Source organism: Cyclopterus lumpus, chromosome 1, assembly GCF_009769545.1.
Source record: "Cyclopterus lumpus isolate fCycLum1 chromosome 1, fCycLum1.pri, whole genome shotgun sequence".
Classification (NCBI taxonomy): Eukaryota; Metazoa; Chordata; class Actinopteri; order Perciformes; family Cyclopteridae; genus Cyclopterus; species Cyclopterus lumpus.
Genome location: NC_046966.1, coordinates 24176623 through 24195741, shown reverse-complemented (window position 1 = coordinate 24195741; position 19119 = coordinate 24176623). Strand labels below are relative to the sequence as shown.

Genomic DNA, 19119 nt, shown 5'->3' with positions numbered 1-19119 from the left:
TGCAGACCCCCCCCCCCCAGTGTCTCAACGTCGGGTTTCCAGGCGTTACGACATGCTTTAACAACCACGACCACACTCGGGTCCGGTTCCCCTTCTCGGTTAATGATTGACGGGCACTTAATACTTACTGAGCACGCCATCTAGACAAGAAGGGTGAGATCGAGATCAGAAACTCAGAGTGAGGACGGGGGAACTTTATATAGGACGCATCCAGGAGACGGACCAGAACCACGTGGGCCCAGGACGCATCCAGGAGACGGACCAGAACCACGTGGGCCCAGGACGCATCAAGGAGACGGACCAGAACCACGTGGGCCCAGGACGCATCAAGGAGACGGACCAGAACCACGTGGGCCCAGGACGCATCAAGGAGACGGACCAGAACCACGTGGGCCCAGGACGCATCAAGGAGACGGACCAGAACCACGTGGGCCCAGGACGCATCCAACCACATGGGCCCAGGATCCATCCAGGAGACGGACCAGAACCACGTGGGCCCAGGACCCATCCAGGAGACGGACCAGAACCACGTGGGCCCAGGACCCATCCAGGAGACGGACCAGAACCACGTGGGCCCAGGACCCATCCAGGAGACGGACCAGAACCACGTGGGCCCAGGACCCATCCAGGAGACGGACCAGAACCACATGGGCCCAGGACCCATCCAGGAGACGGACCAGAAGGTGATCCCGTCTGCGAGTAAACAAGTCATATTTCCTTCGAGAGCGAGAGGAAGTACTTCCTGTTTTGCCGTTACCTCTTTCCTCTTGATGGCTTCCCGAAGAAGCTCCACCACGTTCTCCCCCTCGCAGTCTGTGGCCTTGAATCCTTTGGTCCAGGTCACGAGGATGCCCTGCGGAGCACACGGCACTTACTGGGGAACGTCTAACAAATGCTGTTTGGATCTGACAACAACAACAACAACAAAGGTGAGAGGTTGGAGCAGCCTTCTGACAACTCTTAATATATCCTTGTGTGTGCTGAACTATACTTTTAATACTCTTATCAGTTCTTTTAGATTAAATTGTGAGAAAAAGACAATTAGTTAAGAAAATAATCTGCATTTTTTTATTCTTATTCTTATTTTATGTAAACAAATATTCTTCAATACAAGAGGTTCCAACATCTTTAGATTTCTTTCATAGCTAAACGATGATCTAAGTGATTATCTTTTATTGATTAGCCTGTTCTAAGGAAAAACTATGACGAAGGAGGAGCTTTGAGACGAGGGCGGAGCTTTGGGACGAGGGCGGAGCTTTGAGATGAGGGCGGAGCTTTAAGATGAGGGAGGAGCTTAGAGACGAGGGCGGAGCTTTGGGACGAGGGAGGAGCTTTGAGACGAGGAAGGAGCTTTAAGATGAGGGACGAGCTTAGAGACGAGGGCGGAGCTTTGGGACGAGGGAGGAGCTTTAAGATGAGAGAGAAGCTTTGGGACGAGGGCGGAGCTTTGAGACGAGGAAGGAGCTTTAAGATGAGGGAGGAGCTTTGGGACGAGGGAGGAGCTTTACGATGTGGGACGAGGAAGGAGCTTTAAGATGAGGGAGGAGCTTTAAGATGAGGGAGGAGCTTTGGGACGAGGAAGGAGCTTTAAGATGAGGGAGGAGCTTTGGGACGAGGAAGGAGCTTTAAGATGAGGGAGGAGCTTTGGGACGAGGGCGGAGCTTTAAGATGAGGGAGGAGCTTTGGGACGAGGGAGGAGCTTTACGATGAGGGAGGAGCTTTGGGACGAGGAAGGAGCTTTAAGATGAGGGAGGAGCTTTAAGACGAGGGAGGAGCTTTGAGACGAGGAAGGAGCTTTAAGATGAGGGAGGAGCTTTAAGATGAGGGAGGAGCTTTGGGACGAGGAAGGAGCTTTAAGATGAGGGAGGAGCTTTGGGACGAGGAAGGAGCTTTAAGATGAGGGAGGAGCTTTAAGACGAGAGAGGAGCTTTGGGACGAGGGCGGAGCTTTAAGATGAGGGAGGAGCTTTGGGACGAGGGAGGAGCTTTACGATGAGGGAGGAGCTTTGGGACGAGGAAGGAGCTTTAAGATGAGGGAGGAGCTTTAAGACGAGGGAGGAGCTTTGAGACGAGGAAGGAGCTTTAAGATGAGGGAGGAGCTTTAAGATGAGGGAGGAGCTTTGGGACGAGGAAGGAGCTTTAAGATGAGGGAGGAGCTTTGGGACGAGGAAGGAGCTTTAAGATGAGGGAGGAGCTTTAAGACGAGAGAGGAGCTTTGGGACGAGGGCGGAGCTTTAAGATGAGGGAGGAGCTTTGGGACGAGGGAGGAGCTTTACGATGAGGGAGGAGCTTTGGGACGAGGAAGGAGCTTTAAGATGAGGGAGGAGCTTTAAGACGAGGGAGGAGCTTTGAGACGAGGAAGGAGCTTTAAGATGAGGGAGGAGCTTTACGATGAGGGAGGAGCTTTGGGACTAGGGCGGAGCTTTGAGACGAGGAAGGAGCTTTAAGATGAGGGAGGAGCTTTGAGACGAGGGCGGAGCTTTGGGACGAGGGAGGAGCTTTAAGATGAGGAAGGAGCTTTAAGATGAGGGAGGAGATTTAAGATGAGGGAGGAGCTTTGAGACGAGGGGTGTTCCTCTATCTTTGTTTCCAAGCGTTAGACAATATTCATGCAGCGTGGGCTCCATGGTAACAACGGCTTGACAGACTAGCATTGTGGGGGGGGGGGGGCGGGGCTAAGCGACGGGTTATCTATCTTTCTGCGTAGCTCCACCTCTCCGGTGCCTCCCTAGGGAAACTTGAGATGACCGCTGAGAGAACGTACTGCGTCCAAGCTGGTCTGATGGCAGGGGAAGGAGAAGGTGAAGCCCAGCGGCAGGCGGGCGCTTTTCATCCCCATGTAGTCCAGGAAGTCGGAGATGCAGTGCACGATGTGGTCGAAGAGCTGCAGAGACCATAGAGGATGATGGAGTTAATAGAGAAACGTGAGCGTCCGGGGGGGTCTGTCGCATTCACTGACGTCGTTACCTCTTCTCCGGTGCCCTGCATGACTTCTACGGGGATGGCGTAGATTTTGTTGTGCATCTCCACCGATCGCTTCTTCCCGCTGCGAATCTTCACCAGAAGCACTCGGAAGTTCGTCCCCCCGAGGTCCAGAGCGAGGAAATCCCCGTTCTCTGTGTCGTAAAGAGAGGCGGTTTAAACAAATAAAAAGGTAAATGTCGGGGGTGAGAACCGACGCCGTAACTTAAAACCGGTCGACTCTAAAATACATGTATATATACATGTATATATATATACACATATGTATGTATATATATATATATACATATATACATATATACACACCCACACACATATACATATATATACATACATATATATATATGTATATACAGTACACATGAACGTGTGTATATATATATATATATATATATATATACACACACACACATATATATACATATATGTATATATATATATACATATATACATATATGTGTATATATATATATACACACCCACACACATACATATATACATATATATCCATACATATATATATATATGTATATACAGTACACATGAACGTGTATATATATATATATATATACACACATATATATATATATACATACATGTACATACACACAAACCATAAAAATGTCCATATGTATATATATATATATATATGTATATACAGTACACATGAACGTGTATATATATATATACACATACACATATATATATACATTCATGTACATACACACAAACCATAAAAATGTCCATATGTATATATATATATATATACATACATGTACATACACACAAACCATAAAAATGTCCATATGTATATATATATATATACATACATGTACATACACACAAACCATAAAAATGTCCATACATATATATATACATATATGTATATACAGTACACATGAACATGTGTATATATATATATATATATATATATATATATATATATATATATACATACATACATATATATACACACCCACCCACATACATATATACATGTATATCCATACATATATATATATATTTATATACAGTACACATGAACGTGTATATATATATATATATATACACACATATATATATATATACATACATGTACATACACACAAACCATAAAAATGTCCATATGTATATATATATATATATATATACATATATATATGTATATACAGTACACATGAACGTGTATATATATATATACACATACACATATATATATACATTCATGTACATACACACAAACCATAAAAATGTCCATATGTATATATATACATATATATACATACATGTACATACACACAAACCATAAAAATGTCCATACATATATATATACATATATGTATATACAGTACACATGAACATGTGTATATATATATATATATATATATATATACATACATATATATACACACCCACCCACATACATATATACATGTATATCCATACATGTATATATGTATATACAGTACACATGAACGTGTATATATATATATATATATATATATATATATATATATATATATATATACACACATACACATATATATATACATTCATGTACATACACACAAACCATAAAAATGTCCATCTCTACTCGTCACCTGTTCCGTCGGGCGTCCTCCGGACGAAGGTGGGCAGCATCTTGACCGTGGCCTCCTGGTGGGAGTTCTTCTTGAGGCCTCGTTCGATCTCCTGCCTCATGCGCTTCTTCACCTCCAGCAGCTGCGCCTCGCCGAGCCGGAACTCGGCCATCGTCTGCTGAATCTGGCGCGCCTGCTCCGTCAGGCGGTACGCCACGGCCGTCACCATGGCGGCGCCTTTGGCGCTCCCGCTCTCCGACAGCAGGAAGCGGACGTCGGAGTCCGGGACCAGGCGGCGCACCGTCTTGTGCAGGCGGCGGGCGTATCTGTGGGAGGGCAGCAGAGCTCGACACCTCCTTTCATGCTTCTTTATTTTATATATATTTATTTACGTTGTTATTCCCATCTTTATTATTAATATGACCATTATTATTATTACTTTCATTATTATGTATTAGTCTTTTTGCCATTATTATTGCCATTTATATTATTATTATCATTATTATTATTATCATTATTTATATTATTATAATTAGTTATTCTCATCTTTATTATTAATATTACCATTATTATTACTGTCATTATTATGTATTAGTCTTTTTGCCATTATTATTATTATTGCCATTTATATTATTATCATTATTATTATTATCATTATTTATATTATAATTAGTTATTCTCATCTTTATTATTAATATTACCATTATTATTACTGTCATTATTATTTATTCATCTTTTTCCCATTATTATTATTATCATTACTTTTTATTATTATCATTTTTATTATTATACTGCGTGAGGACCATCAGGAGTAAACAGAGCGGGGTAAATCTAGATATTCTTCTTATTATTTATTAAGATATTTATCATAATATGGGAACGGATGTTCAAAGCAATTACTTGTATTACATTTGTACATACACATGTAAATATATATATATATATATATACACACACAGTATATATATACATATGTATATTTAAAATATTGTTTTACTTTTTATATATATTTTTTTTAAACTTTTTTTATATATATGTATATATATATATATATATATATATATATATATATATATATATATATATAAAACTTCAATTACTATTTTAGCTTTAAAAAAAAGTGATCTGCAGTTTTTCCTCATCATTCATGGGAATTCATCCTCCATCTCCCTCAGAGGACCCTCCTCCTGACCCCTGACCTCTGACCCCTGACCCCCGCGTTGAGAGCAGGACTCACTGCGGGTGCATCTTGTAGAGCGACCCGTCGATGCCCACGGTGGTGCGCAGGCGCGCCACCCCTTTGCTCTCCTTGAGGCGAGCCAGGATGCCCCCCAGGGTGGAGGCCACCAGGTTGGCGGAGCGGAAGGACACGATGGTGCACACGTGCTGCACCGCCAGGCAGTCCTCGTCCGAGGGCTCCACGCCGAGCCGGGTCAGGATCTCCATGCACTTCTTCAGCCCTTCTTTGCTCCTGCGACGACGATCAAAAAGAAAAAAACTTGTCATTGAAAGATCTCGTCCCCGGGTACGAAATATACATACACGTCTTTCCGTGGAGCGTTCCTCACTTCTCGATGGCGGAGACGTGCTTGGTCTCGATCTTCCCTTTGGTCAGGAGCTCGGGGGTTATGCGGCCCTCGAACAGAAGCCCCTCCTTGGCCATCTTGACCAGGATGAGTCGCACCAGCTCCCCCATGTACATCCCGCTGGCCATCTTCTCAAACCTGAGCGGAGGCGACATTGTTCATTTTTTATTATTTAAATCTCCTGCTAATTTATTTGATTGTATATTTGTAAACAATGTTTTGCTGCTGCCCTCTGGGGATGAATACAGTATAATCTAATCTATTCATTCCTCCGAGCTCAGGCGGGATACGTCTTTTTTTTTTTAGAATAGACTTTTATTTTGAAGGAGGAATGTTATAATTGCACTTTAGGACATAAAAAAACTATTTTTTCTAGAATAAAGCGTTTCAGGAAATCAAGCGCTCTGCTCTCCCGTCGAAGATGAAACGTATTAAAGATTAAATTGCGTGCAAATTAACTGTCGCGTGCTAGAATGACCTCATTCTACGTGTCTTTTCATCCTTAATTCGCAAAGCGTGTACGACATTAGAGATAAATAACTATAATTCCTCAAACAACTCTTATAATATGTAATATATAGAAAGTTGACGTTTCTCACAGGCTTTTTAAAAAAAACAACTAATTAAAGCTTAATAAACCACAATCCTACAGCTGCTTCCCCGGGTTGATGGAGCCCCGGTCGATCTCGCGGTCGAACTCGGTGCGGATGTCCTCCAGCGAGCCGTCGTCCCCGAAGGCGCCCCACTCCGTGTTGATGCACATCCGGCCCTCGTCTCCCTCCACCTGGTCGATGTGGCGGAGCTCCTCCATGTAGCAGGCGTTGGTTCCCGTCCCTGAAAGGACACGACCTCACTGTCAGTGGGGGGGGGGCAGGGGGGGTTGATGGTTCTAATGCCTTTGGCGCCCCCTACGTGTAGAACTGCGCTAATGGTGAAAACTACGTGTTCACCGATGATGACGCCCACTTCACAGCGCTGATCGTCAAACCCGCAGGTCATCATGGTGCCGACGGTGTCGTTCACCACCGCCATGATGTCGGCCTCGTAGTCCTGGGAAAACAACAACAACAACAACAACAACAACAAGATTATGTTGAACTCAAAACAAAGAAGGAAAAAGAAAAGGTAGACTCTTTTAAAAGGTGTTGCATCTAGACTCGCAAAAAGGGTGGGTGTATTTTGAAATGCATTAAATAAAAAACATATATATATATATATATATAAAACATACGTATACCATAAATATGACGATGTATTGGGGCCATTTGTAAAGCCCTCTGAGGCAAATTTGAGATATTGGGCGATACAAAATAAACTGAATTGAAATTGTCGTGTTCAAAAAAATTAAATATAAAGGTTTTATAAAACTTTATTGATATTCAATGAGATTAAAGTTGTAAATTTGCAAGAAAAACTGAAAAGATAGTTTTTCTTTGCGGAGGAACCACAGACGTAGACTGTTTTAAAAACATACAGTGTATATATATATAAATATATGTATAAAACATACGTATACCATAAATATGACGATGTATTGGGGCCATTGTCGTGTTCATGAAAATTAAATATAAAGGTTTTATAAAACTTGGATATTCTCTGAGATAAAATTTGTAAATTTGCAAGAAAAACTGGAAGAAAAAAAAGTGTTTTTATTTTCATCAGCCATAACTCGTGACGTGTATTGTAATATATAGATTAACCATCTGCCCCCCCACTCAGCCCAGTGGACATTTTCCACTCACGCTCCATAATTGACATTAATAATAAAAGAAAATAACTCGCCCCTCGTTTCTTGATGGCCCGGTTCAGGAGGTTCACGACGTCCATGCCCTCAACGCCGCTGGCTCTGAACTTCTTCGTCCACGTCAACAAGACCGCCTGCAGAGACCCCAAACCGTTAACTTATATATAGTCCAACATATCCCACAATGCACTTTGTTTTATACACTTGATGAACGGACTCGTGTACCTCGTCCAGCTTGGTCTGGGCACAGGGGAAGGAGAACGTGAACCCCACGGGGAGCTTCTTGTCCTTGATCTTCTGCTTCTCCATGAAGTCGCCCAGGCAGTCGGCGACGTGGGCGAAGAGCTGCAGGCGGAAAAGAGAGGCTGAAGCAGACACACAACCTGAAGCAGACACACAACCTGAAGCAGACACACAACCTGAAGCAGACACACAACATGAAGCAGACACACAACATGAAGCAGACACACAACCTGAAGCAGACACACAACCTGAAGGCTGAAGCAGACACACAACCTGAAGCAGACACACAACATGAAGCAGACACACAAACTGAAGCAGACACACAACCTGAAGCAGACACACAACCTGAAGGCTGAAGCAGACACACAACCTGAAGCAGACACACAACATGAAGCAGACACACAACATGAAGCAGACACACAACCTGAAGCAGACACACAACCTGAAGGCTGAAGCAGACACACAACCTGAAGCAGACACACAACATGAAGCAGACACACAAACTGAAGCAGACACACAACCTGAAGCAGACACACAACCTGAAGGCTGAAGCAGACACACAACCTGAAGCAGACACACAACCTGAAGCAGACACACAAACTGAAGCAGACACACAACCTGAAGCAGACACACAACATGAAGCAGACACACAACATGAAGCAGACACACAACCTGAAGCAGACACACAAACTGAAGCAGACACACAACCTGAAGCAGACACACAACCTGAAGGCTGAAGCAGACACACAACCTGAAGCAGACACACAACCTGAAGCAGACACACAAACTGAAGCAGACACACAACCTGAAGCAGACACACAACATGAAGCAGACACACAACCTGAAGCAGACACACAACCTGAAGCAGACACACAACATGAAGCAGACACACAACCTGAAGGCTGAAGCAGACACACAACCTGAAGCAGACACACAACATGAAGCAGACACACAACCTGAAGCAGACACACAACATGAAGCAGACACACAACCTGAAGCAGACAGACAACCTGAAGCAGACACACAACCTGAAGCAGACACACAAACTGAAGCAGACACACAACCTGAAGCAGACACACAACCTGAAGCAGACACACAACCTGAAGGCTGAAGCAGACACACAACCTGAAGCAGACACACAACCTGAAGCAGACACACAAACTGAAGCAGACACACAACATGAAGCAGACACACAACATGAAGCAGACACACAACCTGAAGCAGACACACAACCTGAAGGCTGAAGCAGACACACAACCTGAAGCACACACACAACCTGAAGCAGACACACAACATGAAGCAGACACACAACCTGAAGGCTGAAGCAGACACACAACCTGAAGCAGACACACAACCTGAAGCAGACACACAACATGAAGCAGACACACAACCTGAAGCAGACACACAACATGAAGGCTGAAGCAGACACACAACCTGAAGCAGACACACAACCTGAAGGCTGAAGCAGACACACAACCTGAAGCAGACACACAACCTGAAGCAGACACACAACATGAAGGCTGAAGCAGACACACAACCTGAAGCAGACACACAACCTGAAGCAGACACACAACCTGAAGCAGACACACAACCTGAAGGCTGAAGCAGACACACAACCTGAAGCAGACACACAACATGAAGCAGACACACAACCTGAAGCAGACACACAACCTGAAGCAGACAGACAACATGAAGCAGACACACAACATGAAGCAGACACACAACCTGAAGCAGACACACAACCTGAAGCAGACAGACAACATGAAGCAGACACACAACCTGAAGCAGACACACAACATGAAGCAGACACACAACCTGAAGCAGACACACAACCTGAAGCAGACACACAACCTGAAGGCTGAAGCAGACACACAACCTGAAGCAGACACACAACCTGAAGCAGACAGACAACATGAAGCAGACACACAACATGAAGCAGACACACAACCTGAAGCAGACACACAACCTGAAGCAGACACACAACCTGAAGCAGACTCACAACCTGAAGCAGACACACAACCTGAAGCAGACACACAACCTGAAGCCTGAAGACACACACACAGAGAGAGAGAGAGACATTTTGTGTTTACCCGTGACCCGCTGCCGTGGATGATGTCATCGGGGGTCTCGTAGACCTGGCTCTCCATCTGGACCGGCTGCTTCTTGTCCTGCGTCACTTTGACGCGCAGGATCCTGAAGTTGGACCCCCCAAGATCCAGAGCGATGAAGTCCCCCTTCTCTGTCCCACGAGCACAGGGAGACGTCAGGTTTAATTAACTCAAGTTATTCATGTGTTAAAGCTGCATTCTCTCTCCTGACCACCAGGGGGCGACTCCTCTGGTTGTATAGAAGTCTATGCTTCATGTGTTAAAGCTGCATTCTCTCTCCTGACCACCAGGGGGCGACTCCTCTGGTTGTATAGAAGTCCATGCTTCATGTGTTAAAGCTGCATTCTCTCTCCTGACCACCAGGGGGCGACTCATCTGGTTGTATAGAAGTCTATGCTTCACGTGTTAAAGCTGCATTCTCTCTCCTGACCACCAGGGGGCGACTCATCTGGTTGTATAGAAGTCTATACTTCATGTGTTAAAGCTGCATTCTCTCTCCTGACCACCAGGGGGCGACTCCTCTGGTTGTATAGAAGTCTATGCTTCATGTGTTAAAGCTGCATTCTCTCTCCTGACCACCAGGGGGCGACTCCTCTGGTTGTATAGAAGTCTATGCTTCATGTGTTAAAGCTGCATTCTCTCTTCTGACCACCAGGGGGCGACTCCTCTGGTTGTATAGAAGTCTATGCTTCACGTGTTAAAGCTGCATTCTCTCTCCTGACCACCAGGGGTCGACTCCTCTGGTTGTATAGAAGTCTATGCTTCATGTGTTAAAGCTGCATTCTCTCTTCTGACCACCAGGGGGCGACTCCTCTGGTTGTATAGAAGTCTATGCTTCATGTGTTAAAGCTGCATTCTCTCTCCTGACCACCAGGGGGCGACTCCTCTAGTTGTATAGAAGTCTACGCTTCATGTGTTAAAGCTGCATTCTCTCTCCTGACCACCAGGGGGCGACTCCTCTGGTTGTATAGAAGTCTATATAAATGACTCTACCTCTCTTGATTTATTCCCTAAGTAAACATTGTAAACATTAGTTTTTGGTCTCAATCTCTAGTTTCAAGTCTTCTTCAATACAGCGTGATGTTCATTTAGTAAATTATGGTCATTTAGAGTCAAACAGACCATAAAGCAGGGTGTGCTTCAGGGGCGGGGCTCCAAGGTGATTGACAGGTCTCTCTACTAGAGACATATACGTGCAAAAAAATGCATTTAGATGGCTGCAGCAGGTAAGAGGGTATTTAATTGTGTTATTTTCTTATCTCAATAGAATCGACTGCAATCTGAACCCTTGAGAGACTTTAAAAAAAAGAAAACAAGAGGGGACACGCAAACAAACAAACAAACAAACAAACAAACAGAAAGACCTTATTTTAAAAGGTGCGCTTCAGTCTCCCCAACGACCTTTGCATGCGACCAGAGGTCGAGTCGGGCCTCCGGGCAGGAAACCAAAACGTAAAGCGATCCTCCACGTGAACATCAGAGAGCTCGTTTTATTGTTTACCAAACAAACAGCTGTTGCTTCAAAAACGATCCCAGACGTCAGGACAACAGGTTCTGCTAATATCATTCGTATCCGCAATGGAGGTCGAGGCGGATCGAGTGTCAGGAATCAGACCCGTGACCTTTTTACTGCGCCGCAGGAGAACGGCCACGACCACAATGTGGCGTTCACTAATCTCTGGAATGAGACGCCTGACATGAGACGTGCTGATGGGCAGCAGAGAGACTTTTATCTCCTGTGAAGAGCTCTGACCTCTGGGCCAATCAGAGCGAGCGGTTACCTCTCATGTACATATACGTACATGTACATGGTTATATATGTATACACGTACATGTATAGCTATATATATATATATATATATATATATATATATATATATATACACACATAGCAGTACATACATATATATATATATATATATATACACACACATATAGCAGTTACCTCTTATGTACATATACGTAAATGTACATGGTTATATATGTATACACATACATGTATATCTATATATATATATATATAGATACACACACACACATATAGCAGTTACCTCTTATGTACATATACATACATGTACATGGTTATATATGTATATACGTATGTACACATATATATATATATATATATATATATATATATATATATATATATATATATATATATACTGTGGCGACCCCTCCCTTCCTTTAGGGCCTGGGTCCTCTTTGCTCTGTGTTTTGTCTTTCAGGCTGATGAGCCACACCTGAGCCTGGAGGCTGCTATGGAGAGACAACACCTGAAGACAGAGGTCGTCCCCTTGACTGGCTGCTGTCCACTTGTTTAAGCTCGCTGTGTTATTCTTTAAATAAATGTCTATCTATCATTTTTAAAACTAGTTTGTAACAATACACACATATGTTTGTATTGTGTATATTTATAATTAATTAATTACATAATTGTAATTATATTTATATATATATATATATATAATTACAATTATATAATTATTTACTATATTAATATATATATATAATTAATTACAATTATATAATTAATAAATATATACATGAATATATATATGTATATATATAATTAATTACAATGAATAAATAATGATAATAATTAAAGTAAAATGTCTTCATGTGTTAAAGCTGCATTCTCTCTCCTGACCACCAGGGGGCGACTCCTCTGGTTGTATAGAAGTCTATGCTTCATGTGTTAAAGCTGCATTCTCTCTCCTGACCACCAGGGGGCGACTCCTCTGGTTGTATAGAAGTCTATGCTTCATGTGTTAAAGCTGCATTCTCTCTCCTGACCACCAGGGGGCGACTCCTCTGGTTGTATAGAAGTCTATGCTTCATGTGGTAAAGCTGCATTCTCTCTCCTGACCACCAGGGGGCGACTCCTCTGGTTGTATAGAAGTCTATGCTTCATGTGTTAAAGCTGCATTCTGACGACCTAAAGACTTATAACTGAATATTCTAACTTCTGAATTCTTACGTTTTAACATTAAATTACACTGCAGATTTAACACACTTTGAGCCGTAATCCGCATGTTTTGAGATGGTTAGAGAGCCCCGATCGGGCTGGTTGAACTCTTCGGCCCCCGGGGGCCTAAAACAATACTGGTCCACTGAGTCCAGATCCAGAGCACAAGGGAGGCCGGACGGGACGCATCAGGCGCTGAACATCTGGACGGGATCACTTTAATGTGACTTTGTGGACACTTTTCGGCTTTATGACCGTATGAATACTGACTTTTGTTATGGTTAATATTAATTAAATATAAATAAATACGGTCACAACGTGGTGGAAATTTAAAGATCTTCTCAAAACATAAATATATATTAATATGTGTTTATGTATATATATATATATATATATACTGTACATAAACACATACATATATATACACATATTAACATATATATGTACATATGTGTACACACACGTAAATAAATCTAAATATATATATAAATATATATGTATATAAACATTTATATATATATGAATATATCAGTAATGATGGTTTCTAATGATCCTTTTTGTACTTTCTAGCTTTGTTTGATGAATCAATGGGCTCCTTCTGCCGAGGGGACACCAGGAAGTGATGTCATGGAATGGCAGGTCATTCAATGTTTAACTAATATTTAACATCCAGCTGAATATTGCAAAGTGTTTTCTCTAAGCGTGTTAAAGCCACTCCTTCAAAGCGTCTCCAGCCCTCGACCCCGTTCCCTAAAAGTCTTATTGTACGTCTCTGGGTTAAGTTTCTTGTTCTTTTTCGGCGGCACATAGAAAACCCGACTGTACGGCTACATGGGCACCTGTAGTTGTCACAATGACCCGTGTCTTTTGTTTTTGAAGCGCACCTGATCCGTCGGGGATGGCCCTGACGAAGGTGGGCAGCATCTTGACGGTGGCGGTGGGGCCGGTGTCGCGGCCGAGCCCGTTCTCCATGTCCCGGCGGAACCGGTTCATGATGTCCTTCACCGTGTCGTCCGAGAAACGCATGGAGTACAGGTACTTGTCGATCTGAGGAGGCAGGGACATCGCTGTCAGACCAGGGTTCAGGTTATAGAAGTAAAGGCAAGGGATACGAGGATGAACCCAGACAAGAGGAACACAGTCTGCCATTTATACACCTTTTCTTTCTTTTGGTGTTTCCTCGTGGTTTTAGTACCATAATGCACTGCAAGGTATCCTGAAAAGTACACCTCAGATTGTGTAACATCGTACTTAAAGAGTAACTACACGCCAGTTTTGCCTGAAGTGAGGCTGGCTAGTTCGCTAGCTAGCTAGCTTGATAACTCCAGCATGATTTCACAGTAACAGAACATAAACAGGAACCCGCTAGTCAACGTTACTTTTTTACATTTCCGCCGGACATTACATAACCTCCCATGACAGCCTACCAATTAGCTTATGCTAATCACTAGCGCTAATGCTAATAGCTATCATGCCGACTATTGTGATGATTCTTGCTAACGGTGCAGTAAAGGGCCCGTTGTGTTGACACAATACGGAATAAACTGAGTATTTGAGTTTACATGAAAGGGGGATACGTGTAGTTGAAAGGTAACGACTACTCTTCACTGATACTCTGTAGTATTCTGAGAGTATAACTCCAGGAGTCGGAAGACGTTGGTTTTTATAGCACGGGGGGTGTTGCTTGGTGAGGAAAGCTGCCTCCAGATCAGCTATTAGCGACATTTAAATTGCAATTGCCCGGGTTTCAACCAGTAGAAGGTCGTCGCAATGCATATCCATACCACAATATTCTATTACTTTGCACTAAAAAATGTCCAGATTTGGACCTGAATCCATCAACAACACCACTAATTACCCCACATACATTGGTTTCCAGGTTGGGGGGGTTTAGCTGCTCTTTAACTAATTGCATGAGAGGCATGTTTGCTCCGGCGGCCGTGTTAGAAAGTCAATAGATTGATCCAAAGGACCACGTATTGTGAGAAGGAACCTGCACCCGGATACGTAGAGCATTTACTGCAGTATGTTCAATATGTTTTATGACACACGGTGACTTTTATAAAAGTGCAATAAATAAACAGAATAGTCTGTTTGTTTCTAATAGCAACACCGTGCAGTTTAATTCCAGTTAAAGCATCTTATTAATGAGCGAGTGTTGGGGGGGGGGGATTTGCCCCGTCACTGTTATTGTTGCGTAATGACACAGCTCGTGCCAATCGGCCACGACAAAGCACCGTGAAACACAATCCACGCGCTTGTTTCCAGGCTCCTCCGTGCGGCATCACTTTCACGAGCTTCTCCAAATCCACTAATGCGACGGCTTCAATGAACAGATCACTTCTATTTTTATATATTTTTTAATGTTTGTATTCCTGTCTTTCTTCCTGTCGGCCATCGTGAGTCTGTGCGCCGAGACAGCAACAAGTCTGCATCTTCTTCTTACACCATTTAATTAAAGCTATATCAATTATACATATAGTGGACTATATATATATATACTATACGTAAACCAGGTTATATTTAGCCATCAGATTATATATAAATATATTATATATAAATCTGATGGTAAAAATATATTTCTGCTTTTAAATAAAGAGCTGTGTGTTTTTTATTATTATAATATTATTATTATTATATAACTTTATTATTATGACGCTATTATGACTATTATTACACTTATTTTTGTTGTCATTTTGGCTGCTGCACACGTGTTGTAATTAACCTATTAACCTACTGCAAAGACACGTGCATCTACTGCACTGTGCCATCATGCATAACATCATAACATCATAACCCCCCCCCCCCCATATGTCTGAGGCTGCATTCCAGATCAGGTTTCCTGCTGCGTTTTTTTCCCCCCCCCCCCCCCCCCAGAGAGGAATGAGAGAACCAGGGAGCCCCCCACCCCCCACAGACACCTGTCTGCTTCAGGCACCCTGGCAACCGACGCTCCGGAAACTCTCTCCTTAACGACGGCACATCGCCACCATCACGGGCCACGGCCCACTTCCTCAAGGACATCCATGTCTAACCCCTGAGCCAACCGAAGCACCATCAGATCCATACCACGGCCTCCTCCTCCTCCTCCTCCTCCTCCTGCGCCTCCTCCTCCTCCTCCCCCTCCTCCTCCTCCTCCTCCTCCTCCACCACTTCCTCTATACCGATGAATCCTCCCTCCTCCCCCGGCCCGATACGCCCCGCAGGCTCAGCGCACTGACATGCCACCGTGGGCCCCCCCGTTACGCACACAAGCTCTCCGCCACCGATGCCCCCCCCCCTCCGTTACGCACACAAGCTCTCCGCAGCGTTGTCACTCACCTTCTTGAGTTGGTCATCCTTCAACTCGGTGAAGTAGTAGGCGAGGAGCTGAGCCGCTATCATCCTGCCGGCTGTCGGCGCTGCGGAGGCGGTGAGAGAGTGAACGGAGGCCGGTTCCCCCCCACGAGGATCCCTGTCGTCGTCGTGAAGCGGAGGAAGGAGCTGAGCCACCAAGGCGAGGCAAGGTTAAAAAGAGAGGACGGGTAGAGGGGGGGGCAGGCCGTGCCTGCTAGTCTGCAATAGGAGCGCACTTGCAGATGACACACACACACACACACACACACACACACACACGCTCACAAACACGCGCACGGAGAGGCTGGGTCCGGCCGCGTCTCCTCCCTCTGAGCTGCTGGCTCCCTGTTGGCTCCGGTGGAGATGCAGCGGCTCTGCGCACTGGAATGGTGGCTCCGCTATGCCCCGCCCCCACCGGAGGGCCCGATTGGCTGAGCCGGGGAGGGGATGAGAGGAAGGGGTGTGTGTGGGAGGGGGGGGGGCTTCTCCTACAGCAGGAGGAGGAGGGGGAGGACTGTGAATGAGGAAGCTGCCTGCACTGCACCTCCCTGCCTCTCTCTCTCTCTCTCTCTCCCCCCCACCCGCCGGCATGTCTCCCGCGTTGCCATGGCAGCCAGCAGAGGCCTACGTGCAGAGCGCGGTGATGTCATCGCCCTCATCCGGCTGCATCACACGCAGCTACGCGGCTGAAGGTCATCAGATAGAGAGAGAGAGGCCGCTCCTGGTCTGCTGCAGCACCCTCTGCACCCTCCTTCACCTCTCACCCCACCCTCTCTCCTCACCCTCTCCCCTCCCTCCCCTCTATCTCCCCTCTATCTCCCCTCTCTCTCCCCTCCCTCTTCTCTCCCTCTTCTCTCCCTCATCTCTCCCTCCCCTCCCCTCCATCTTCTCTCCCCTCTCTCTCCCCTCCCTCCTCCCTCCCTCTTCTCTCCCTCATCTCTCCCTCCCCTCCTTCTTTTCTCCCTCCCTCCCTCTTCTCTCCCTCCTCTCTCCCCTCCCTCCTCCCCTCTCTCTCCCCTCCCTCCTCCCCTCTCTCTCCCCTCTCTCCTCTTCCCTCTCCTCTCCTCTTCCCTCTCCCCTCCCTCCTCCCTCCCTCTTCTCTCCCTCATCTCTCCCTCCCCTCCCCTCCATCTTCTCTCCCTCCCTCTTCTCTCCCTCCTCCCTCTTCTCTCCCTCCTCCCTCCTCCCTCTTCTCTCCCTCCTCCCTCCCTCCCTCCTCCCTCTTCTCTCCCTCCTCCCTCCTCCCTCCCTCCCCTCTCCCCTCTCTCCTCTTCCCTCTCCTCTCCTCTCCTCTTCCCTCTCCCCTCCCTCCTCTCTCCCTCTCTCCCTCCCTCCCTCCTCCCTCCTCCCTCCCTCCCCTCTCAGACACACTGCACAGCTCTCTCCCTCCCTCCCTCCCTCCCTCCTCTCTCCCTCCCTCCCTCCTCCCTCCCCCCTCCCTCCCCTCTCAGACACACTGCACAGCTCTCTCCCTCCTGACAGGTTGCTTCATATCTTCACTGTCAGCTGGTGTATGAAGTGGATCAAACACAAACACGACCGTGTGGTCTTATAGTTTCATGTTTATGGCCCTCAGTTTAAAAAGGTTTGAACCTCCCGAGCGTAAAGCACGGTTCACTTCTCTTTTACTCTGGTCAGCTTCCCCCCCCGGTGTTATGAAAACACACGTATGCTTTTACAAAAGATGAAAGGAATAACTAAGATAACAAAAAGATGTTATCTTGGATGTTTACAGACGTAACTTATAGCGGAGAAATGCTCCGAAACCAAAAAACCATGACGACGATTTTGCTCATTTATTCCCTGTCACTTATTTTAAAGCCTCGCCATGTTTTGAGGCAAATAAATCACCCTTTAGGAGCTGCTCGTGACTTTGTGATGCCCACAGTGTGTGTGTGTGTGTGTGTGTGTGTGTGTGTGACAAACAAAACAAAAACGACATTAACCGTTTTTTTTGTTTTTTACAAGTTTTGTGAAATTTTCTACATATTTATTAATGTATACTACAAATATTCCAGAGAGTTTCCTGCAGTTGACTCGTACACAAAGGAAAGTACCGGATCTCAGACCTTAGTGAGCGATTAGAAGATCAGAGGGTCTGCAGCTATAATCTAATGCATTGTGGGAAATAGCTTCCTTTTAAATGATGTTGGTTTTTTTAGCCCCGTCTTTGAATTGCTGATTGAGCCTGATGATGCAACACATGTCAGCATTGCTCTCCATACTCAGAGCCCCCCCCCCCCAGTGTCTGCTGACTCAGTGACGAGCAAAGACTCTGTCGGTATTTTATGTCTTTGGACAATTTGTGACGGACAATTGTACTTATTTTCTGACACAAACCACAAATCAGTTAATTGAAAACATACACAACGCATTAAAGGATAATGTAAAGAAGTGTTGTTGCCGTGGAGATCAGTGCAAAGTGTGTCAGTGGTTTTTATCCTTAAAAGGGTTTTAAAGAGTTTAATTAGACGCGTTTTCACTTCACAGCAATGATATCCTTCAGACGTGACACGCGCACGAGGAAATCAAACTAGTCTGTGATGAGACCGGTGCGAGATCCAAGATGGCCG

General features: G+C 44.9%; 1 protein-coding gene across 2 annotated transcripts; it reads right to left on the bottom strand.

The window, feature by feature from the left end:
- Window positions 1–41: 41 nt before the first annotated feature.
- LOC117732476 (hexokinase-1-like) lies at window positions 42–17337 on the bottom strand. Of its 2 annotated transcripts, XM_034535457.1 has the most exons (14): window positions 16532–17337; window positions 14095–14257; window positions 10225–10373; window positions 8117–8236; window positions 7930–8025; window positions 7098–7197; window positions 6798–6981; window positions 6130–6285; window positions 5799–6032; window positions 4583–4887; window positions 2967–3115; window positions 2764–2883; window positions 645–853; window positions 42–605 (listed from the first exon to the last, which is right to left on the bottom strand). In XM_034535457.1, the coding sequence occupies exons 1-14, from the start codon at window positions 16592–16594 to the stop codon at window positions 125–127; spliced, it is 2529 nt and encodes an 842-aa protein (XP_034391348.1). In that variant the 5' UTR covers window positions 16595–17337; the 3' UTR covers window positions 42–124. The 2 variants fall into 2 exon arrangements, with proteins under 2 accessions (XP_034391348.1, XP_034391340.1); XM_034535449.1 differs by having other exon boundaries at window positions 42–853.
- Window positions 17338–19119: the final 1782 nt, after the last annotated feature.

What these genes read in the sequence shown, in the direction of transcription:
- LOC117732476 (XM_034535449.1), bottom strand. Translation starts at nt 16,594, where the DNA reads ATGATAGCGGCTCAGCTCCTCGCCTACTACTTCACCGAGTTGAAGGAT. An exon ending in CCCAGACCAAGCTGGACGAG is followed by an intron (nt 8,026 to 8,116) that starts GTACACGAGTCC and finishes GGGTCTCTGCAG; the next exon opens with GCGGTCTTGTTGACGTGGAC. An exon ending in GAGGACGCCCGACGGAACAG is followed by an intron (nt 3,116 to 4,582) that starts GTGACGAGTAGA and finishes TTTACGACACAG; the next exon opens with AGAACGGGGATTTCCTCGCT.